Source organism: Polypterus senegalus, chromosome 9 (genome assembly GCF_016835505.1).
Source record: "Polypterus senegalus isolate Bchr_013 chromosome 9, ASM1683550v1, whole genome shotgun sequence".
Classification (NCBI taxonomy): domain Eukaryota; kingdom Metazoa; phylum Chordata; class Cladistia; order Polypteriformes; family Polypteridae; genus Polypterus; species Polypterus senegalus.
Genome location: NC_053162.1, coordinates 10,618,779 through 10,643,289, shown reverse-complemented (window position 1 = coordinate 10,643,289; position 24,511 = coordinate 10,618,779). Strand labels below are relative to the sequence as shown.

Here is a 24,511-nt window from a genome sequence, read left to right as displayed (position 1 = left end):
ATTCTATCTGCTAGTTTGGCTTCAGTCCATTCAGAAGTTTCACTTGATCTGGGGTGAAAAATAAATCGCAAAAAAATAAATGAATTAAACCCACAGGGAAACCTGTGGTCAAAATTTTAGGTTTCAAAGTAGCCTGTCATTTCCATATAGCTCGACAAAGCAACTATACAAAATCTGATCAGTCAAAGGGTGCAGGATTGTATAAGGAATGTACAGACATCTCTCTCTCTATATATATATATATATATACATAAAATCCAACATCTATCTGTCTGTCCGCGTTTCACGAGAGAGCTACTTAACGCAGCATTTCTCAACCTTTAAGTATCTGCGACCCGAGTTTTAATAACAGTTTTAATCGCGCCCCCATAACGTTTTCTTGAAACCCTAATAAAATGAATTCCTATATTTTTTGCTGCCGATACACCACTACAAGTTTTATTATACCTACTTAACTTTTATCGGCATTTATCTAACTCTATATTTATTTTTCTAGTATCAGAATGTAGTTTAAGTTAATTTGTTTTGGTTTTAATAGATGTATTTTTCATATTTTTGATTCTTGTTTTCTTTTTTCACATCTTCGAGCCCCCGTTTTTGTTACTTTGCACCCCACAGGTTGAGAACTGCCGACTTAAAGAATTTAGATAGAGTTTTTTTCTATAATTTGCTTGAACATTCCAGTTGATTTTGCGACTTCTCTCGTTGCACTGTGTATCACACTTCGCTTGCAGGAGCGATATTTTCGTGTTAACCCGAGACAGAGGCTGCGGGACGAAGGGAGGGGGAAGCGTGACATCAGGAGTAGGGAGGCTGGGCAGGGCCCTCCCTGTTTTCCTGTTTCACTAATACGCAGGCAGAAGCCGCAGAGGACGGCTAGTCTCTATATATAACATCCAACATCTGCCTGCCTGTATGTCTGTCCACTTTTCACAACGGATTTAGATCGGGCTGTTTTTCTGTTTTGTCTTCTGTCATTGCACTATGTATCATAGTTTGCTTGCAGTACCGATTTATTTGCGCGAATCTGAGAGAGACACAGCAGACCAAGGGGAGAGGAGTGGGGCCCTCCGCACTCATGCTCACACTGCGTAGCTGGGATAGGCTCCAGCACCCCAGTGACCCTTACAGGATTGAGTGGGTTATACAGTGACGTGATATAATCAAAGGAAAACACGATCTTACATAAAGGGAAATAAGAAAAGATGAAACAAAGGATGGGCACTTCATTATCTACAACAAAAATCTCTCTCTCTCTCTCTATATATATATATATGTATACTGTATATATATTATACAGTAATCCCTCGCTATATCGCGCTTTGACTTTCGCGGCTTCACTCCATCGCGGATTTTAAATGTAAGCATATCTAAATATATATCACGGATTTTTCGCTGGTTCGCGGATTTTTGCGGACAATGGGTCTTTTAATTTATGGTACATGCTTCCTCAGTTTGTTTGCCCAGTTGATTTCATACAAGGGACGCTACTGGCGGATGGCTGAGAAGCTACCCAATCAGAGCATGTATTACATATTAACTAAAACTCCTCAATGATATACGATGTGCTTCCCCGAGCGGATTGTTTGCTTTTCTCTCTCTTTCTCTGACATTCTCTGCACCTGACGGAGGGGGTGTGAGCAGAGGGGCTGTTTGCCTAGAAGATATGGACGCTCCTCTAAGAAATGCCGCTTTATCGCGGTGGCCCAAAAGCACGTATTGATTTCTTGATTGTTTGCTTTAATCTCGCTCTCTCTCTCTGACATTCTCTGCGCCTGACGGAGGAGATGTGAGCAGAGGGGCTGTTTGCTTAGAAGATACGGACGCTCCTCTAAAAAATGCTGAAAGACTACCTTCACGTTGCTCCCTTCTTTGCGGCTGCTTTATCGCGGTGCTCATACTTAAAAGGCCAACAGCACGTATTGATTTTTTGATTGTTTTTCTGTCACGCTCTCTCTCTGACATTCTCTGCTCCTGATGGCGCTCGTTTGAAGAGAAGATACGTTTGCATTCTTTTAATTGTGAGAAAGAACTGTCATCTCTGTCTTGTCATGGAGCACAGTTTAAACTTTTGACTAAAGGGTGTTATTTCATGTCTAGAGGACTCTAATAATGTTAACAGGGTGGGAGAGTTTATAAGGGCTTAAAATAAATAAAAATAACCATACAAACATATGGTTTCTACTTCGCGGATTTTCACCAATCGCGGGGGGGTCTGGAACGCAACCCCCGCGATCGAGGCGGGATTACTGTATATATATATACTCAGCAAAAAAAAGAAACGTCCTCTGACTTTCAACTGTTTTTACTTTCAGTAAACTTAATGTGTAAATATTTGTATGAACACTAAAAGAGTCAACACCATAAGACATAAACTAAAAATGTTTCACAATGTGTCCCTGAATGAAGGGAGGCTCAAAATCAAAAGTACCAGTCAGTATCTGCTGTGGCCACCAGCTGCTTGAAGTACTGCAGTGCATCTCCTCCTCATGGACTGCACCAGATTTGTCAGTTCTTGCTGTGAGATGTTACCCCACTCTTCCACCAAGGCACCTGTAAGTTCCTGGACATTTCTGGGGGGAATGGCCCTAGCCATCACCCTGCGATCCAACAGGTCCCAGACGTGCTCAATTCCTTCGACGATAAACACGAATCCGTCCATCACCCCTGGTGAGACAAAACCGTGACTCATCAGTGAAGAGCACTTTTTGCCACTCCTGTCTGGTCCAGCGAAGGTGGGTTTGTGCCTATAGGCGGCGTTGTTGCTGGTGATGTCTGGTAAGGAGCTGCCTTACAACAGGCCTACAAGCCCTCAGTCCAGCCTCTCTCAGCCTATTGCGGACAGTCTGAGCACTGATGGAGGGATTGTGTGTTCCTGGTGTGACTCGGGCAGTTGTTGTGGCCATCCTGTACCTGTCACGCAGGTGTGATATTCGGATGTACCGATCCTGTGCAGGTGTTGTTACACGTGGTCTTCCACTGCGAGGATGATCAGCTGTCCTTCCTGTCTCCCTGTAGCGCTGTCTTAGGCGTCTCACAGTGCAGACATGGCAATTTATTCAGCACTCCTCATGCCTCCCTGCAGCATGCCTAATGCACGTTCACGCAGATGAGCAGGGACCCTGGGCATCTTTCACAGTCGGTAGACAAGTCTCTTTAGTGTCCTGCGTTTTTAGAACTGTGACCTTAAATGCCTACTTTCTGTAAGCTGTGAAGGTCTTAACGACCATTCCACAGGTGAATGTTAATTAATTGATTATGGTTAATTGAACATGCATGGAAAACATTGTTTAAACCCTTTACAATGAAGATCTGTAAAGTTAGTTGGATTTTTAAAACATTATTGTTGAAATACACAGTCCTGAAAAAGGGACGCTTCTTTTTTTGCTGAGTATATATATATATATATATATATAAAAAAAATCCAATGTCTGTCGGTCTGTCCGCTTTTCATGAGAGAACTACTTAACGGATTTAGATCAGGTTTTTTTCTAAAATTTGCTTGAACGTTCCGGTTAATTCTCTGACTTCTCTCATTTCCCTATGTATCATAGTTCGCTTGTGGTATCGATTAATTTGCGCAAATCCAAGAGACACGCAGTGGGGTGAGGCCCTCCTCATTCATGCGCCAGCCTTGGGGCATTTTCCTTACTTCCGCTTAGCTAACTTAGTTAATCCCCCCAGGCCGCAGTCATGTGATCTTAAATCACAGGCTGTTCTTTATCCCACCTGTTACTATCCTGAAACTGTTACCCAAAACCCTTGTCGTGGGGCATCCAGTAAATTTTAGTCTTGAAACAAACCTTAAATTAATTGATAACCAAAAAATAAGCTGTATAATTAAACCAAGGGATAAAACCAGACCCTCCACCAGGGGCATCTGTAATAGAAATTTAATTCAAATTAAAACAAAAAATATATGCCTGTTTTGTTATGTTGGGCCATTACATGACTGACCTCACAGGCACTGCAGTCTGCCATTACACTCTGTTACCTCCATCAGCCCCGCTGCCAGCTTTATGGAGTTTCTGTAATGCTTTGCTTATACTGCGATGAAAGGCGATGAAAGGCGCTATATCAGTCTGTCAGACTGCTCCTTTCAGCTGAAGCGCCTCAAGCTGCGTCACGGTGAAGAGCCGACTTCTAAACTATGTGACTTATCTTCATAACAGCATTAGAGCCCCAAGTGCTGCCTCTTATTTTGTCTATCCGGCTGGATAACTCATGGAAGAAGTCAAAGCTGCAGTGAGCACAGACTCCGCGGCGGTGGCACTTCGTGAGAAGTCTGTGAGCACACGAGGCGACGCTTCATCCCGTCTGCTGCTGACGTGAATTTCACTGTAAACAACCATCTCAGTTCCTGACTTCGTGTCAACAGTGCAGCTCTATCAGTAATTCTGCGTTGCTGTCTGGTATATTATTACAACACCATGCAGCTATTTTTACGGCACGCTGTATAAAAATCACGGCCTCAGATGTCTTCCCGGTTTGACTCCAATTCCGAATAAACATCCAATGTGGTTCATAGTTTGTTGTCCGTGAAGCAGCCACTTTCTCAAAAAATTGGCCTATTTTGACTATTCGCCTATAACAGCTGTTGGCAACAGAGATACAGGAAAGGGTGAACGAGTGACCACCAAAAACAAACAGAAAAAAACAAACAGAAGAGCAGTGCGCCGACTTTTATGACACCTGTCTTAAAAACGAACTGAAAATGCACCAGTGTGGCCTGACAGAAGGACTCTGCGTTAGAATGCTGGAAATGACGACCATCAGGGCGCTAGAAGATGTTCTCCTTCAAAACTGGATGGTCAGTCTCATGAAGTCAGTCATAAAATGCCTCATTTCAGTACACCATACTGTACATCCATCCATCTCATGAAACTACTTACTACGTTTACGTATTTGGCCAACGCTTTCATCCAAAGGGACTTACAACATTTGAGATACAATTGGTTACAATTCCTTTGTTTTTCCAATTGCAGCACAAACAGGTGAAGTGACTTGCTCAGGGTCACACAGTGTCAGTGGAGGGATTTGAACACAACACCCCAGGGTTTAAGGTCCAAAGCCTAAACCGTCTGCCATAACTTTATTACTTTATTCACAGCAGGGTCAGATGGGACAGCCATGTGACAGAAAGGAACATCAACAGGGGCTGTCACCCTGAATAGTAAAGCTGTCCATCTGTCTATCACAGTTACCACTGGGGGTGTTGGACTGGATGGACTGGCATCCCAGCTGAGGTCAATGATGATTTACTACCCGACCAGGATGGTGTCTCGAGTTCTGTCGCAGTCAGGATGACTCAATGATGGATGAAAGGGGGATGAACAGATTTCAGGAAGAATTTGTCCCCCAATACAGCAGGCGGCAGTATTCTCTGACATGATTAATGAGATTAATGATAAAGACCCCAACTGCAGAATTGCTTTTTGTTTGAAGGGCTAAAAGCTTAAAGGACCCTATCTATCTATCTATCTATCTATCTATCTATCTATCTATCTATCTATCTATCTATCTATCTATCTATCTATCTATCTATCATATAGTGCCTTTTATCTGTCTATCTATCTGTTATATAGTGCCTTTCACTTTCAACAAGCAAAATATTAAGTATATATATTTATTGTATCCACCTTATCTATCTATAGTGCCTTATCTATCTATCTATCTATCATATAGTGCCTTTTATCTATCTATCTATCTATTATATAGTGCCTTTCACTTTCAAAAAGTAAAATATTAAGTATATATATTTATTATATCCACCTTATCTATTTATAGTGCCTTTTATCTATCTATCTATCTATCTATCTATCTATCTATCTATCTATCTGTCTATCTATCTATCATATAGTGCCTTTTATCTATCTATCTATCTATCTATCTATCTATCTATCTATCTATCTATCTATCTATTATATAGAGCCTTTCATTTCTATCTATCTATCTATCTATCTATCTATCTATCATATAGTATCTTTCATATCTATCTAGATGTACAAAGAGAAGGAGAAAATTCAATAAAAAAGCTGATTCATGAAAAGCTTGTTGAATTGGTATCAAAAGTGGAAAACTGATATTTCTAATGTGTGTTACATAACATAACAAGCTCAAAGACTGAACTGGGTACAATTCATGAATAATCCATAGACAAGGCCCAGTCCACCACAGGGACCACAAAAGTGCACAAACACACAAAATCACAAATTCAGGCAACTAAGAATTGCTATATAATAAAACCTTCACCTTCATACCATTGGAGCAAAACCACACGGGATTGTGTAAACTCCAGCCACTGGAATCAAATACATAATGTGGGATTTGTGAGGCAGCAGATCTATCTATCTATCTATCTATCTATCTATCTATCTATCTATCTATCTATCTATCTATCTATCTATCTATCTATCTATCTATCTATTATATAGTGCCTTTCATATCTATCTATCTATCTATCTATCTATCTATCTATCTATCTATCTATCTATCTATCTATCTATCTATCTATCTCATAGTGCCTTTCACTTTTATCTATCTATCTATCTATTTTTTTCTATCAAAGAGTTAAATCTAACATCTCATTTTCAAATAAAATATTTTTTGCAGTTTAAGAAGTGCTGTTTTTTCATAAAAGTATTGTCAAGCTTTGCTCACAGAGATGCACATAAATGGCTGGACAGACAAATCCCAAACTTCAGCCTGTTATAAGATGACGATGTGCTGATTAGTTTTTGGGGCATTCAAGAGTAACCCTCAAATACCGAAATTCTGCGATTCATCATGAATTCTCCTCGCCAGTTGCTTTTATCATCATGACCTATTTTATGATCAGAACGGTCAGAGCGGTAAATAATTACTGAAAGGTAAGAAAAGAGTTTGGGTAACTAGGTTTCAAGGGTGCAAAGCTTATTAACGCTCACGTCCAAATTTTTATTACTTTTTTAAATTTTGAACTAATTGTTTGGCCCCTCTGGCAGATATGAAACACTGGGGCAGAATATATAGCAAAATATAAGTGAACTGAGGTATTTTTTAAGGGCCGGATTTCCTTTTTTTCCTTCTTTTTCACTTTTATTTGAAGAACATAACATTCTGTACAATCAAGTCGAACTTATACCATGAAGAAAGTAGCATTCCATACCATAAAACTGAACTTACTGTATACCACAAATAATTTCATAGTCAAAAAAAATTAGAAAGTTAAAAAAACAAAAAAAAAACAAGCAAGATCAAAAACAGACAAAACTTAACAAAACAGAATTCCAACCAATAACGAGTGTAATAAAAACATCCAGAAGAGGACAAAATGTGCATAATGGCCAATGGCTCTCCCCTCAGTCGCTTACAGTATATACCACCATGCAGGTGGCACTAACTCTCCATACCCATGTTGCGCCTCATAAAAAGTCCTCACCCCAGGGGGATTTTCACCTCCTATTATTGGACGTCATTGAATCCCAGTGAGTTTCGTTTTGCCTTTTTTACACTAATCAACAGAAAAGGACCATTTCGTGTCACAGTGAAAATAAATCTCTGTAAAGTGGTCAAGATTAATAAATCTTGATTTATTATTGATTAAAAAATAATAAATACAGAACACAATAATTGTGAGTGGTCTCCCCTCGACTTTCTCGTATACTCAGATATGGGGATGGATATCCGAGGAGTAAGCCGCAAGACAATGATTAGATTTATATGTTACACACATTAAAGAAGCATCATCAACAAATCAAATCAAATTAATAACATATTGAACAATTATTACGAGGGACATTCAAAAAGTTTCCATGTTTAAAATTTTTCGTTACAAATGGTGAAGGCGGGAGGAGTAGTAACTGGGGATTAAAAAGTTCATCGCAAATGAAGGTGACTATGTAGAATCGTGATGTCATTTGTTTTTTGAAATTCTTAATAAATAGAGTTAAAAAAATTGCAGAAACTTTTTCAACGTCCCTTGTATAAAAGTGAAGATAAATAAATCAGACTCTGCAGATGCATGAATAATAATATGATGTGAACTTATAAAATTGTGAATATTTTTGGGGGAATGTTTCAGGTAAGGTACCACTTCTAGTTAGCGGAAATCGCCCAAAAGTTGATAGAAATCCACAATTTGTACCTCATACTTGTATGCAAAATGTAGCTGACCTAAGTGAAAGCGCACTCAGGTTATCATGTTAAGTGCACACTGTGGTGGACGGCTGGGGCCCTTGCCCTGCCGGGATGCCTCCACACTGAGAGGATCAGGGGAGCCAGCTTATCCAGAGCGTTATCTCCTCCAGGATGCTTGATGGCAGCCTCCCTGCGTTGCAGCGGTGCCTAGGACTCCCGCAGAGCTTCATGGGAATTAGAGTTTGGTGTAGCCCTGTTGGAATCCATGGGCGCCACCAGGAAGTGCTGAAGCTACTGCTGAGCCCTACAGAGCAGCTCTTCTGCCACACCCGGAAGTAGGTCATCAAGCACCTGGAGCACTTCCGGGTGGGCTATAAAAGGAGCCAGCAGTACCCCACTCCGGAAGCCAGAGTCGGGAGTAGGAGGACTTGCCTCAGAAATGAAGGCGACACATGCATGAGTTGAAATACCAGCCAAAATTTGGGTGGGGTGTGTGTTCAAGCTGGTACGTGACGTCAGCATCGTTGTCTGCCGTCAACATCTCGACAGTGGCAGACACGCCTGACAGAACAGCTGGCATCAAATCACCAGCTCTTTGAAAGTGGATGTGGAGACGGGCGAGACGAAATGAACGCAAAGTCAAGACAGATACGTCCGAGCACCAAAGAAGTGGAGGATTCGGTGGTTGCAAGATAACGCCAAGTGACGACAAGTGGCACTGCAGCTCCGCCAGCATCGATGTTGGATGAATGATTTTTTTTACCAGCTAGATCTATGCTTTTCTGTTCCTGTCTATGCTTCTATGTTTTTCCTTTTAGCACAAGTCCTGAACTACAGTCTCATGTGCACATAAATTTATTGTTTCGTCCATCTTAAGAAAAGCCTATCAACACCGCGCAGCTCTAAAATGTAATTACTAGGCTGTGCAGAGCCAAATTAACTTGGTGATTGTGATTGGTGACATGTACCTTGACGTCACATCCTGCATTAACGTCAATAAATACCAACTGCTACAACTTGGAAACCACTTAAAGAAGGATGGTGCCATAAACCAGGGGTCGCCAACTCCAGTCCTGGAAGACCACCGTGGCTGCAGATTTTCATTCTAACCCTTTTCTTAATGAGTGACCTGTTTTGAACAAATTTGAATTGAATTGTTCTTGAAGACTCAGACCCCTCAATTGTTTCTTTTTCCTTAATTAGCAGCGAAACAATAATGAGATACAAAATGAGCCAAAACAACTGGTGTCCATCATACAATATCTGAAAATAAAGAAAGATGAAGGTCTCAGGAATGTCGATCAGCTCAGGTCCACAAAACAGTTTATCAGTGCTCTTAGAAAGAGAAAATCTACAATATCGGAAATGTCTAATATTGCACCACGAGAGCAGCAACAAGCCACGAAATTAAAGAACGAGTTTAATTAGCAACAGGAATCGTCACCTCATTAAGCAGTTGGTTGGAGTGAAATTGGTTGGAGTTTGAGGCCCTGACTTAGTTGGTCTTCTGTTGGCTCACTCACTTCACATTTCATTTGTTTGGGTGCCATTTAAGGAAAGAAATGAAGCAATTCAGAGGAACGATGAAGAAATTCAGGGGAGCAAACCTTAAAAAAGCAATTTGATTAAAATGAATTCACAAGAAGTTAATTAGCAGCACAAACAGGGCACTCATTAAAAAAAGGTTAGAATAAAAACCTGCAGCCATGGTGGTCCTCCAGGACTGGACTTGGCGACCAGTTTTTATAAACGATGTTGTGAGAAACTGAAAACGTACAGGTCAGGTCAGATTGGGGAGCATGCAGTGGTACATCGTGTTGCCACACCCATCCAACACGACGGAACAGCTCGGGATCCTGGTTGGCGACCCCACACCCAGTCAGGAACGCGGTCCTATCCCACCATCCGGAAATGATGTTACATGGATGTCCCCTTGGCCTGGTCCACCCATTCAACAGTGAGGGTCCTATGAGCTGGATCACCCTCGGGTAATGGCGCCACATGGCCATAGTGCCGTAACTGACGCTCCCTCACAATGCAGGTCATGTGCCTCATTTGGGACTCCATGAGCAACACAAAGTCAAACCACCAGCACCCAAAGAGACACCAAAGGAGTCCAGTCTTCGTCTCAGGTCACTGGATGGGGTCCATGACTCACAAGACAGGATGCACCAAGACTCTAAAAGCCTTCTGCCTTTTGCAGAGATATCAGAAGCACCACACACCCCTTTCAAGCAACCTCATGATCCCCCCCATGCTCTCCCAATCTGTCTACTGACTTCATAGGAAGAGTCACATGAATATCACTGCCGAGGTAAGTACACCTCTCGACGAGGCCGACACTTTCTCCGCAGACAGACCCCCTGCTGATGGCCGTGCCCAAGAGCTCATTAAAGGCCTGACTCTTGAACCAAGATGAAAACATACAAACAGGTAAATTCAGAGCTCAAATTGATGATCTGAGTGAGGACCAGTCCTGTTTAATGTCCTGCTCCCAAGCCTGAATTTGATATTCCCTGCTGATCAGGAATATGACAGAGTTTCTTTCACACTTACTGTACGTTTATTTGCTGGGCAGATTAGAACATTCCGTGTATACCTCATGCAACGGCTCTATGTGTTTATTTGGTTATGTGGTCTGTGATTTTCCTAACAGTTAGAGTGGCAACACTGGGTTTAGGGCAATGAAGTGAATCAGCCAACTTACATGCTGACATACGAATGTTTTTATGATGCTTTTCTTTATTGATTTATCGCATGCGCAATACAAGCGTCACACATTCCCCATCATAAAGATGCAAGGGGCAGTGGTGCAGTAAGAATTATGTTCCTGGACTTCTCTAGCGCCTTCAACACCATCCAACCTCTGCTCCTTAGGGACAAGCTGACAGAGATGGGGGTAGATTCACACCTGGTGGCATGGATCGTGGACTATCTTACAGACAGACCTCAGTATGTGCGTCTCGGGAACTGCAGGTCTGACATTGTGTGCAGCAATACAGGGGCGCCACAGGGGACTGGACTTTCTCTGGTCCTGTTCAGCCAACATACATCAGACTTCCAATACAACTCGGAGTCCTGCCACGTGCAAAAGTTCGCTGACGACACTGCTATGGTGGGCTGCATCAGGAGTGGGCAGGAGGAGGAGTATAGGAAGCTAATCAAGGACTTTGTTAAATGGTGCGACTCAAACCACCTACACCTGAACACCAGCAAAACCAAGGAGCTGGTGGTGGATTTTAGGAGGCTCAGTCCCATCATGGACCCCGTGATCATCAGAAGTGACTGTGCAGAGGGTGCAGACCTATAAATACCTGGGAGTGCAGCTGGATGATAAATTGGACTGGACTGCCAATACTGAAACTCTGTGTAAGAGAGGACAGAGCCGACTTTACTTTCTTAGAAGGTTGGCGTCCTTCAACATCTGCAATAAGATGCTGCAGATGATCTATCAGACGGTTGTGGCGAGCGTCCTCTTCTACGCGGTGGTGTGCTGGGGAGGCAGCATAAAGAAGAAGGACGTATCATGCAAACTGGTGAGGAAGGCAGGCTCTATTGTAGGCACGGAGCTGGACAGTTTGACATCCGTGGCAGAGCGATGGGCACTGAGCAGACTCCTGTCAATCATGGAGAATCCACTGCAACCACTGAACAGGATCATCTCCAGAGAGAGGAGCAGCTTCAGCGACAGACTGCTGTCACCGTCCTGCTGCACTGACAGACTGAGGAGACCCCACACTATGCGACTCTTCAACTCCAACTGCGGGGGGTAAACGTTAACATTATACAAAGTTATTGTCTGTTATAGCTGCATTGTTATCACTCTTTAATTTAATATTGTTTTATCAGTATGCTGCTGCTGGAGTATGGGAATTTCCCCTTGGAATTAATAAAGTATCTATCTATCTATCTATCTATCTATCTATCTATCTATCTATCTATCTATCTATCTATCTATCTATCTATCTATCTATCTATCTATCTATCTATCTATCTATCTATCCATATAAAGGTCTCACATACCATCTTCTGCGTCGCTGATGCCATCTTTGTTTTTGCGCCTTTGTAACAGCATCTTGCACTGCCACCTGGTGGAATCCTCCAGACTTACATAAAGCACACGCGCAAGAATAGTCAGCGCACTCATTATGTAGAAGCAGTGCCCATATATGCTGCCCCTTAGACGCCACCAGAGGCTCCCCAGCTAGATGCCACACACCGAGAGGCTGTTTGTTAACTCAACGTGCTGCCAAGCCTACTTATTAAAAAACACATTGCTACGCCAAAGCCAGATTGAAAACGTTATTTTATGAACTGCAAAAAAACTAAAAAAAAAAAAACAAAATGGCACACACTGATCTCCTTTCTGCTTCCAGTGGGGCACAAACCGGCATGCAATGCCAAGGAGACAACAGAAAGCGTCAAGAGGAAGACTCACCAGAATTGAACAGGATGAGAAATTTGAAGCAGGCGACCTCCCTCCTGTCGACCTGCAGGGACTGCAACTTCCTAACCAGCTCCTGAGCTCGCAGTACCAGGCTGTTGAGCGTCGCTCCGGCTTGAGTCTCCACGGTGGAGAGTTCAATCTAAGAGGAGGAAGAGGAGAAGAAAAAAAAACGTTAAACGACTTTGTGATTACATGTCCATTATTATCCAACCCACACAATCCAGTTTAGGTTTGGGGAGGGCCGAAAACTAACCTGGCAGTACCGGTGGTTCAGGTGGGCAGTGGTGAGGGAGTTGGGCAAAATCCAACACTTTGGTGGGGTACACCAGTCCACAACCGGGCAGACTCAGGCATACAGGACCAATTAAACAAAATGGAGTGTCTGGAAGAATAAGCCACACAGATGTGGGGAGAACATGCAAACTGCAGATAGTCAGTGACTGGACCAGGATCTGAAGACAGAGAAGCTGCACTAATCACTGTGCCACTATACTGCTTGATCACGGGTATATCTTAATACTTTCACCATTTATCTGTTTTCTCAATTTCAAATTCTAAATACATTTACTTTGGGATCAAGAGAATAACATCTGTCTGCTCATATTACTTGGCTGACACCGGAATCTAAAGCAAATGACAACATGTGAGCGATACAGTTTCTTACTTTTTTTTTTTTATTTCCAGATGGAGCACAAACATGCGAAGTGACAATCTCATGGTCACAGAGTGTCAACAGTGGGATTAGAACCTATTATATAGTGCCTTTCACATCTATCTATCTATCTATCTAGGATTTGAACAAGCAACCTTACAGATACCAGTGCAGATCCTTAACCTCAGAGATAGATAGATAGATAGATAGATAGATAGATAGATAGATAGATATGAAAGGCACTATATAATAGATAGATAGATAGATAGATAGATAGATAGATAGATAGATAGATAGATAGATATGAAAGGCACTATATAATAGATAGATAGATAGATAGATAGATAGATAGATAGATAGATAGATAGATAGATAGATAGATAGATAGATAGATATGAAAGGCACTATATAATAGATAGATAGATAGATAGATAGATAGATAGATAGATAGATAGATAGATAGATAGATAGATAGATAGATAGATAGATAGATATGAAAGGCACTATATAATAGATATAAAATCACGATTCTGCGATATACCAAAGGCCGCTCTCACATGTCTAAGTGCTCAGGTATGGTGACGGTGTCGGCTCTCCAAAGCCATTTTCCACATCACCTCCAGTACATGGCAGGTTTTACAAGTTTAATCTGTTCTCACACTGAAAGTATAAATACAATGAATGTTGTTGATTTTTTCTGATGGGAAAATTGGAGCTCTTCAACAGAAATAAAATTGTCTTTTTAGGTTTTTCCTCAGCGTGGGGCCTCTGCACTTTCTGGGCTCTTCCGAGCTATTTGTAGAACTTCCCGCACACAAACATCTCCAAAAAGAGACAAACAGCATTGAAACATCTGCATGGTCCTGAAATTTGTAAATTCTGCCAAAACCGAATTCCTTTTCAATGTCTAGCAACGTTCAGAGCAAAAGAAAAAAAAATGCAATGCATCTTTGTAGGGGGATGTGGGGTCGCCAATGAGACACGTGACTCACAGAATGAAGTCTCACTGTCTGGTCTGTTAGACAAAGCAAAGATTGGTGCTGTGCTCCGCTGATACAGAAAAAGAGATAAACGCTAAACAGAAGGGACAAAATAAACTATCTATATAGCACTCGTGTAGATGGGATTATGTCACTGATAAACTGACGCTCCAATGACAAAACAAAGACAAACTCTGATCAGCTAGCCAGCCTCTGCTATAATTTCTGTCATAAATGTTCTGCTTTTCTGCCTTACTATTTGATTTCATATAAGAGCTCCATGATCTGCTCATCAATGCGGCTGGAAACTACAAATCCAGGAATTGTGATGTAGTGGTTAAGAATGTGGACTTCAGACCCTAAGTTTATGGGTTCAAATCCTGCTACTGACTCTCTGTGACCCTGAGCATGGCACTCCAATTGGAAAAACGAAAAAGTATCGCAAACAGTGTGCAGGATTTACATCAGTGCAAAAAAACAAATCCTGCCTGAGATCCTCCCATTGTACAGTAAATGTGAACGGGCTGATCCATAAAAAAAAAAATGGGTTCACAAATAGCATTATATTAAACAATTTATAGCAAAGCCTGAGGCAGGAACTTCTGAGGCACTATCAGACTTAAAAGACACTTAACATATAGAGAGACAGAGATATGAAATATACTTTATAATAGAGAAATACATATAAAAGTCACTAATATATATTTACATATATAGTGTGTGTAAATAGATATGACAGGCACTATAGGATAACTATGAAAGGTGCAACATAATAGTAAATTAGATAGAAGTGAAAGGCACTATATAATAGATAGATAGATAGATAGATAGATAGATAGATAGATAGATAGATAGATAGATAGATAGATAGATAGATAGATATGAACACCACTTTATGATAAATATAATAATAAGTTAGAAAGACATTAAATGCACCATACAGTAGATTTTATTTATTTAAACACAGAATCCCAGTGGATGTCACTTGGCTTTGATACAGTAATTAATTTAGACCACTTTGCAGCAGATATGTTTTTAATTTGTCATTAAACCGTCTTTTTCTGTTTAACAGTGTCAGAAAATACAAATTAAATCCACTGAGATTTAATTTTGTATAATAATAACATGTGGAAACATCCAAGGGAGTGGATCCTTTTGACAAGCACTGTGTATCTGTGCCCTAACTTACTGTTGTTCCACATTATTCAAGGTGAATCTGTACACATAATATGCCGTTTTTCTTATAATTCATAAAAGTTGCCACAAGGGCACCAATGATGTTGTTCAAACCTCAAGGAGGCGGTGACTGGGCGAATGTGGGCGTGACTTACTCACTCACTCCTCCCTTCCAATACGACTCGGAGTCCTGTCACGTGCAAAAGTTCACTGGTAACACTGCTATGGTGGCTGCATCAGGAGTGGGCAGGAGGAGGAGTATAGGAACCTAATCAAGGACTTGGTTAAATGGTGCGACTCAAACCACCTACACCTGAACACCAGCATAACCAAGGAGCTGGTGGTGGATTTTAGGAGGCCCAGGCCCCTCATGGACCCCGTGATCATCAGAGGTGACTGTGCAGAGGGTGCAGACCTATAAATACCTGGGAGTGCAGCTGGATGATAAACTGGACTGGACTGCCAATACTGATGCTCTATGTAAAAAAGGACAGAGTCGACTATACTTCATTAGAAGGCTGGCGTCCTTCAACATCTGCAATAAGATGCTGCAGATGTTCTATCAGACAGTTGTGGCGAGCGCCCTCTTCTACGTGGTGGTGTGCTGGCGAGGCAGCATAAAGAAGAGGGACGCCTCACGCCTGGACAAACTGGTGAGGAAGGCAGGCTCTATTGTAGGCACGGAGCTGGACAGTTTGGCATCCGTGGCAGAGCGACGGGCGCTGAGCAGACTCCTGTCAATCATGGAGAATCCACTGCATCCACTGAACAGGATCATCTCCAGACAGAGGAGCAGCTTCACTGACAGACTGCTGTCACCGTCCTGCTCCACTGACAGGCTGAGGAGACCCCACACTATGCGACTCTTCAGTTCCACCCGGGAGGTTAACGTTAACATTATACAATATGTATAATATATATATATATATAGATATAAGACATATCTATCTATCTATCTATCTATCTATCTATCTATCTATCTATCTATCTATCTATCTATCTATCTATCTATCTATCTATCTATCTATCTATTATATAGAGCCTTTCATATCTATCTATCTATCTATCTATCTATCTATCTATCTATCTAACTGCACCCCCTGGCAGTTGTCAGTATGTTACCAGCGCTGACACTCAATATGTCAGTTCAATGATTTGCGCTGTGGTGAACAGCCGGCGGTGAGCTCAGAACTCCCATTCTGTGACTCGGAGGGGCGAGCACTTTGTGGCGGAAGTTAAATGACGACCTCCATTTATCAGAGCTCTTCTGTGACCACTGTGAGTGGTGCGTTTCCCTTGTGACATCAGCTGATCTCTCCTTCTCTCTGTGTGTCAGCGGCCACCTTCTGTGCACAGCATTGCCACAATAGCGCCCATTCTTTTATTCCGAGTTTACAGCTATTCTAAGTACACTTTACCTGGGATAATCAGGGATCTACTTTACATATATAAAATATATAAATATCTATACTAATAAAAGGCAAAGCCCTCACTGACTGACTGACTCACTGACTCATCACTAATTCTCCAACTTCCCGTGTAGATAGAAGATTGAAATTTGGCAGGCTCATTCCTTACAGCTTACTTACAAAAGTTGGGCAGGTTTCATTTTGAAATTCTACGCGTAACGGTCATAACTGGATCCTACTTTTGTACATATATACCAGCCATAGCCTGCAGCTCAGTCACCGTGTGAGGCGGAGTTGCGTCCCTCATCGTCACGCCTCCCACGTAATTGAGTGACTGCCCATATAAGGCCATCCGTCAGCAAAAAATCCAACAGAAACACTGCCGCTAAATATTCGCGGGTGAAGGACTGTGCTTATGCAAAAGAAGATGAGATGGTCAGGGTGGTGTTTGGCACAAACTCAGCGAAACTGCAAGAGAAACTTTTAAGTGCCGGGTCTCAGCTAACATTAAATAAAACTGTGGACATCACAAAATCGCATGAGATAGCACAAGCACAGCTGAGAACCTTCGATGCATGCACTCTGAGCGGCTCACGTGAACTGACTGTGAACGCAGTACGCAGACAACAAGCAAGAGCTCCATAGAGCGCTGAACAAAAAACGCATTACACAATTGAGAAGGCAGCAAAAGAATATGAAGCGAGTGACGCATACAAGCATATTCATAAGTGCAGCTACTGCGGAAATTAAGTTCATAGACACGCTGCCGCTGGCGTTTGTCATGCCTACGAAGAATACGATATTCGCGAGATACAAGTTTAATGAGAAGACGCAGGGTATAAAGGAGACTTTTGATCACTTTGTAATGCAGTTAAAATTGCTGGTTAAGGACTGTGCTTATGTAAATGAAGATGAGATGGTCAGGGATAGAATAGTGTTTGGCACAAACTCAGCAAAAGTGCGAGAGAAACTTTTAAGTGGTGGGTCTGAGCTAACATTAAATAAAGTCGTGGACATCGCTCGAGATAGTACGAGGTAGCACAGACACAGCTGAGAAGCTTCGATGCATGTACTCTGAGCGGCTCACGTGAACTGACTTTGCAGGGCTGGGAAAGGTAAACCCGTGCATGCAGTGTGTGATGTCTCAGATAAAGAGGAAGACGAGCTGTTTATTGAGAGAGTAAGAAAAGGAACAGCCCTCTGAATCTGAACAAGTAGACATATCAATAGGAAAGCAAGGTGTAAAGCTTAAGTTTAAATTTCGTTCCTAGACACGCTGCTGCTAAATATTCGCAGGTAAATCCACAACTTAATACCGGAAATGCCTGTTAAACATCTTAGATTCACGAGTACCGATTTGGGTAGTGAACACTTCGATGAATGAAACCTGTTATCTTTACAACGGTTGACAACGAAGATGAGATTGTCAGGGATAGACTAGACAAACACGGAATGTAACTTGAACACAACACGTCCTCCAAATACGAACCTGACTGAAAGAAATAATGATAAACAAATCCTTGATGACAGCAACACTCATAACAGTCACAAAACAATTACATTGACAATCAGGTTACGTTATTTTTAAAATGTTTCCTTTTCTTTTTCATAACTTCTTTAACACACTACTTCTCCGCTGCGAAGCTAGCGGTATTTTGCTAGTATATAATAAAGAAAGCTTTATTTACGCTTACATAACTGGCTGCATTTTCTTATGTGAAAACAGATTTTTTTCCCGAAAGATTCAAACAAAAATATTCACCTTCAACTGAACACAAAACATCGTGCATTCCCCACATTTCTTGAAATTCTTCAGGATGACTTGTCATTTTATAATAAGCAAATTCCACTTTCAGTCTGCTATGAATTGGAACTTTACTTTACGCATTAACAAAGCTTAGTGGGTAATGACTTCTCCATCATGTAGCTTCTTGTTTCCAATATTGTCAGCTTAGCTTGGCCAAGAAGACATTTCATTTTGTGTCTATCATAAAAAAGAGAACAAGAAAATGTATGCCTGGTGGAACATTAAGGAGCGTTCAGAGACTTTGATAGCTGGTTTGAAAGTTGGAGTGTTTTTTTAATTTATTTTTTCTAGTCCTACGGCAAAAAAAAAAAAACTTCCTCTTTCAGCTGCTCCCGTTAGGGGTTACCACAGCAGATTATCTTCTTCCATATCTTCCTGTCATCCTCATCTTGCTCTGTCACACCCATCACCTGCATGTCCTCTCTCACCACATCCATAAACCTTCTCTTAGGCCTTCCTCTTCTCCTCTTCCCTGGCAGCTCTATCCTTAGCACCCATCTCTCAGTATACCCCTCATCTCTCCTCTGCACCTGCCCAAACCAACGCAATCTCACCTCTCTGACTTTGTCTCCAAACTGTCCAACCTGTGCTGACCCTCTAATGTCCTCATTTCTAATTCTATCCCTCCTCGTCACACTTAATGCACATCTTAGCATCTTTAACTCATCACCTCCCTTCTTAACTGAGCTTCCACTACTCTTTCCCATAACTTCATGCTGTGGCTCATCACTTTTATACCCCTGTAGTTACTACAGTCCTGCACATCCCCCTTATTCTTAAATATCAGCACCAGTCCTCTTCTTCTCCACTCCTCAGACATCCTCTCACTTTTCAAGATTCCATTAAACAATCTGGTTAAAAGCTCCACTGCGTTCTCTCCCGAACACCTCCATGCTTCCACAGGTATGTCATCTGGACCAACGGCTTTTCCATTCTTCATCCTCTTCATAGCTGTCCTTATTTTCTCCTTGCTAATCCGTTGCACTTCCTGATTCACTATCTCCACATCATCCAACTTTCTCTCTGTCTTGTTCTCTTCATTCATTCATACATGAAGTACTCTTTCCATCTGCTCAACACACTCTCCTCACTTGCGAGTAGGTTTCCATCTTTATCTTTTATCACCCTAACCTGCTACACATCTTTCCCAGCTCTGTCCCTCTCTGTAGTCCATCAGTCCATTTCTCTCTCCTTAGTGTCCAGCCTCTCATACAACTCATCATACGCCTTTTCTTTAGTCTTCACCACCTCTCTCTTCACCTTGCGTCTTATCTCCTTGCACTTTTGTCTACTTTCTGCTTCTCTCTGATTATCCCACTTCTTCTTTGCCATCCTCTTCCTTTGTATACTCTCCTGTATTTCCTCATTCCACCACCAGGTTTCCTTTTCCTCCTTCCTCTGTCCAGATGTCACACCAAGCACACTTCTTGCTGTCCCCCTTACTACATCTGCTGTAGTTTCCCAGCTGTCTTCACTGCCACCCAGTGCCTGTCTCACTTTCTCCCTAAACTCAACCTTGCAGTCTTCCTTTTTCAACTTCCACCATTTGATCCTTGGCTCTGCCCTCACTCTCCTCCTCTTCTTGATCTCCAACGTCATCTTACAGACCACCATCTACTGCTGCCTAAGTACACTTTCCCCTGCTACTACTTTGCAGTCTTCAGTCTCTTCAAATTGATTCTTCTGCATAGGATGTAATCTACCTGTGTGCATCTTCCTCCACTCTTGTATGTCACCTTATGTTCCTCTCTCTTCTTAAAATACGTATTCACCACAGCCATGTCCATCCTTTTGGCAAAATCCACTATCATCAGACCTTCTTCATTCCTCTCCTTGACACCATACCTACCCACCACCTCCTTGTCTCCACTGTTCCCTTCACCAACATGTCCATTGAAATCCACTCCAATCACCACTTTCTGTCTCTTGGGTACACTGTTCATCACTTCATCCAACTCACTCCAGAAATCATCCATCGCACACCGACTTGCGGTCATATGCACTAACAACATTCATCATCACACCTCCAATTTCCAGCTTCATAATCATCACTCGGTCTGACACTGTTTTCACCTCTAAAACACTCTTGACATACTGTTCCTTAATCCCTACTCCATTTCTCCTCCCATCCACACCATGATAGAACAATTTGAAAACCCCTCTGATCCACCTGGCCTTACTCCCCTTCCATTTAGTCTCTTGCATGCACAATATATCAAATTCAGCCCAAGACCTGACTGTGAGATACATCAAAATTTCACTGCAGGATTTGCAGGTAACTCTTGTAAAAGATGATGCATCTACAATCAGAAAGAGACTGGACAAATGTGGGCCAGGAAAAAGCCAAGGACATTAGAGGAAGGACTGCAGTTTACCATTGAACATCTAGGCCAAGACCTGGCCTCCTGGACCAATGTGCTCTGGAGAGGTGAATCAAAGATAACAGTTATTGGGCCACAGTACCAGTAGGCATGTGTGGCGCAAACCAATGACAGCATTTCAAGAGAAGAACCTCATATAAACTGTGAAGCACGGTGGTGGTGGACATGTGCTGATTTGGGAGTTGCTTGGGCAGCTTGAGGTCCTGGAGTCAACTCTGAATTCTGCATCACAACAAAGTGTACAAAAGTTGAAGTTGAACCAGAAATGGACCTTTCAACATGCTAATGATCCGAAGCACACTAGCTAATCCAGCAAGGAATAGCTCAGAATGAAGAAAATGAAGGTGTTACAGACTGGTCTGGCCAAAGTCCTGGTTTGAAGCCCATTGAAATGTTGAAAATGAGCAGAATGTGCAAGAAAACCCACAAACATCTTGCAATTGAAGGCATTCTGCATGGAGGAAGTGATTCAATATTTCACAGAATTTAGTTGATAAAGATCTTCCAACTGAAGGGATTTCACATGAGCCTGCACTGATACAGTGCACTGCTGCTCCCACCACACGATGAGCCACTTCAGGATCCCACCACAAAAGTTCAAATGGAATGGAAAAGTGTGGGTGTTTTTTACAGTGGCTGGAGTGTCAATCCTGCCACCAACTCCTTTGCAAGTTGAAGGACCTGCTTGCAGATTAACGTCTTCCCCAGGAAGAAGCAATTGCATGTTAAGAGCCCAACAGAGTAGAGTCACTCCTGGCACTTATAAGATTTGAACTGGCAACCTTCTGATTGCTGTTACAGATCCCTTGCCTCAGAGAAAGTGGTCAAAATTTCAAAGAGTCTAGTTGAACCAGAAATGGGCCTTTCAACATGCTAATGGTCCAGTGCACACCAGCAAATCCAGCAAGGAATGACTCAGAATGAAGAAAATGGAGGTTTATGGACTGACACGGTCAGAGTCCTGGGTTGAATCCTACTGAAATGTTCAAAACGGGCAGGACATGCAAGAAAAACCACAAAGATTTTGCAACTGAAGTGGTCCATATTTACAAGATTTGAACCGGCAACCTTCCAATTGCCAGCACAGATCCTTCGCCTCAGAGCCACCATTCCACCCACGTGGGATAAGTGGTCCAAAATTTTAGAATGTTTAGCTGAACCAGAATTGGGCCTTTCAACATGCTAATGACCTAAAGCACACTAGCAAATCCAGCAAGGAATGACTCAGAAAGAAGAAAATGAAGATGTCATGGACTGGCCAGGTCAAAGTCCTGCTCTGAAGCCCACTGAAATGTTCAAAACGGGCAGGACATGCAAGAAACCCACAAAGATCTTGCAACTGGAGGAATTCTGCATGGAGGTAGTGTTCCTAAATTTCAAAGAGTCTAGTTGAACTAGAATTGGACCTATCAACATGTTAATGACCCAATACACACTAGAAAATCCACCAATGAATGGTTCAGAACGAAGAAAATTGAAGGTTGTGGACTGCCAACTGACAAGTCTTGGTTTGAATCCAATTGAAAGATTGTGAGGTGGATTTGAAATGGGAAAGGACATGCAAGAAAATCCACAAAGATCTTGTAACTGAAGGGATTCTGCATGGAGGAAGTGGTCCATATTTACAAGATGTGAACCGGCAACCTTCTAATTGCTGGCACAGATCCCTCTCCTCATAGCCACCACTTTAACCACATGGAGAAAGTGGTCCAAAATTTCACATTGTTTAGTTGAACCAGGGGTGGCACAGTGGCGCAGTGGGTAACGCTGCTGCCTCGCAGTTAGGAGACCTGGATTCGCTTCCCGGGTCCTCCCTGCGTGGAAATTGCATGTTCTCCCTGTGTCTACATGGGTGCTCCGGTTTCCTCCCACAGTTAGGTGCAGGTTAGGTGCATTGGCGATCCTAAATTGTTCCTAGTGTGTGCTTGGTGTGTGAGTGTGTGTGTGCCCTGCGGTGGGCTGGCGCCCTGGCCGGGGCTTGTTTCCTGCCTTGTGCCCTGTGTTAGCTGAGATTGGCTCCAGCGAACCCCCATGACCCTGTAGTTGGATATAGCGGGTTGAATAATGGATGGATGGATAGTTGAACCAGAATGGGACCTTTTGACATGCTAATAACCCAAAGCGCACCAGCAAATCCAGCAAGGAATGACTCAGAAAGAGGAAAATGGAGATGTTATGGACTGATCTGGTCAAAGCCCTGATCTGAAGCCCACTGAAATGTTCAAAAAAGGGCAGAACACGCAAGAAAACCCACAAAGATCTTGAGGCTGAAGGGAATTCGCATGGGGAAATTGGTCCGAAATTTCACAATAGTGGATGTCAGAAACTGGCGGGCGGTTATGCAAACATCTTACAAGAAACAATTTCAGCTAAAGGGGGAGGCCATGCCAGCTTCTAATACCAAGGGTGGACTTTACATTTTTCCCCAGTAGACCGTTACATCTATTGATATTTTTGTGGAATAAATGAATGAAAAGGCTTATTCTGTGTTTATTCAAGTATCTCACCTTTACCTGTAGGCACTGCTTCCATGAAGACCTGCGGTTTGATTGGTCAAACACGATGAAAACGTCAACCATTTCCAAGGGGGTGTACTTACTTTTTCACAGGACTGGAGAGTAAAATTGCTTACTTTATTGTCTAATCTCTCTAGAAAATGCCTTAATACGTCATCACAAATATAAAACCACAGAGAGAGAGACCACCAACTCCATTTAAAAACTGTGTGGTCTCCTACTAGAAGTCGTCTCTTTCATATAACCCAGGCCGATGGTCTCCTCACCTCTTGACCCGTCACAAGAAGCAGACTGTTGTCTTTGCCGTGCAGCACTTGTCTGTAAATGTGGTCCAACACCAGCAGCTCGCTCCAGCAGTTATGAAGAAGCTTCATTTGATCTCCTACCTGAGGACCAAAGAGAATATAATTCAATAAATAAACACAAGCTGGAAAACACTGAACGTTTACTATAAAGAGAAATGCTCAAGGAAAGAACACAAAGGAATTTCATTTTCAGTCCCCGTAAAAGTGAATTGAGCTCCCGTTTGGAGGTTTTGTGCAACACGGCAGGAGAATCTGGCAGCCTATAGGATTGGATTATTTGGCAAAAACTGTATATAAAAAAATAAATAAAATTAAAACCCTCTGCTCATAACAGAGATTTCTGACGCTTGACGAATTTCATAGAATTTGTGACTGAACGGTTCGGAGGAGTTGTGCCGCTTTTCTCAGGCTGCAAATGGTTTCTCAGAAACACCTGTTGTGGCCCTTGAAATGAAAAAGGTGCACAAAGGCAGCAACTCCCACCGCTGTTATCATGCGAGACGCTCAATGCTGCACTGAGCAGATGTGATAGCTGAACAAACAGGAGTCTCATCTCTTCAACAGCTGCAGCGGCTCGGACAACAAACGCTTTCCTATTATTTCTCTCTAACTCATTTTTTTTTTTGGACTTCCTATTTTTATCAGCTTGCTTTTTGTGCCGATAATAAGCAGGCAAATTTACTATGAAATATATACTCAGATAGCTTAGGGCGTACACTG

The 24,511-nt window shown here is 42.2% G+C and overlaps 1 protein-coding gene across 1 annotated transcript in view; it reads right to left on the bottom strand.

Moving 5' to 3' along the window:
* LOC120534935 (nuclear receptor subfamily 5 group A member 2-like) overlaps positions 1–24,511 on the bottom strand; it is a 158,103-nt gene that overhangs the window by 44,320 nt on the left and 89,272 nt on the right. The window contains exons 5-6 of the mRNA XM_039762442.1: positions 23,753–23,872; positions 12,557–12,704 (exon numbers count right to left, since the gene is read on the bottom strand). Coding sequence (XP_039618376.1) covers positions 12,557–12,704; positions 23,753–23,872 — 268 coding nt within the window. The remainder of the gene's footprint in view (positions 1–12,556; positions 12,705–23,752; positions 23,873–24,511) is intronic.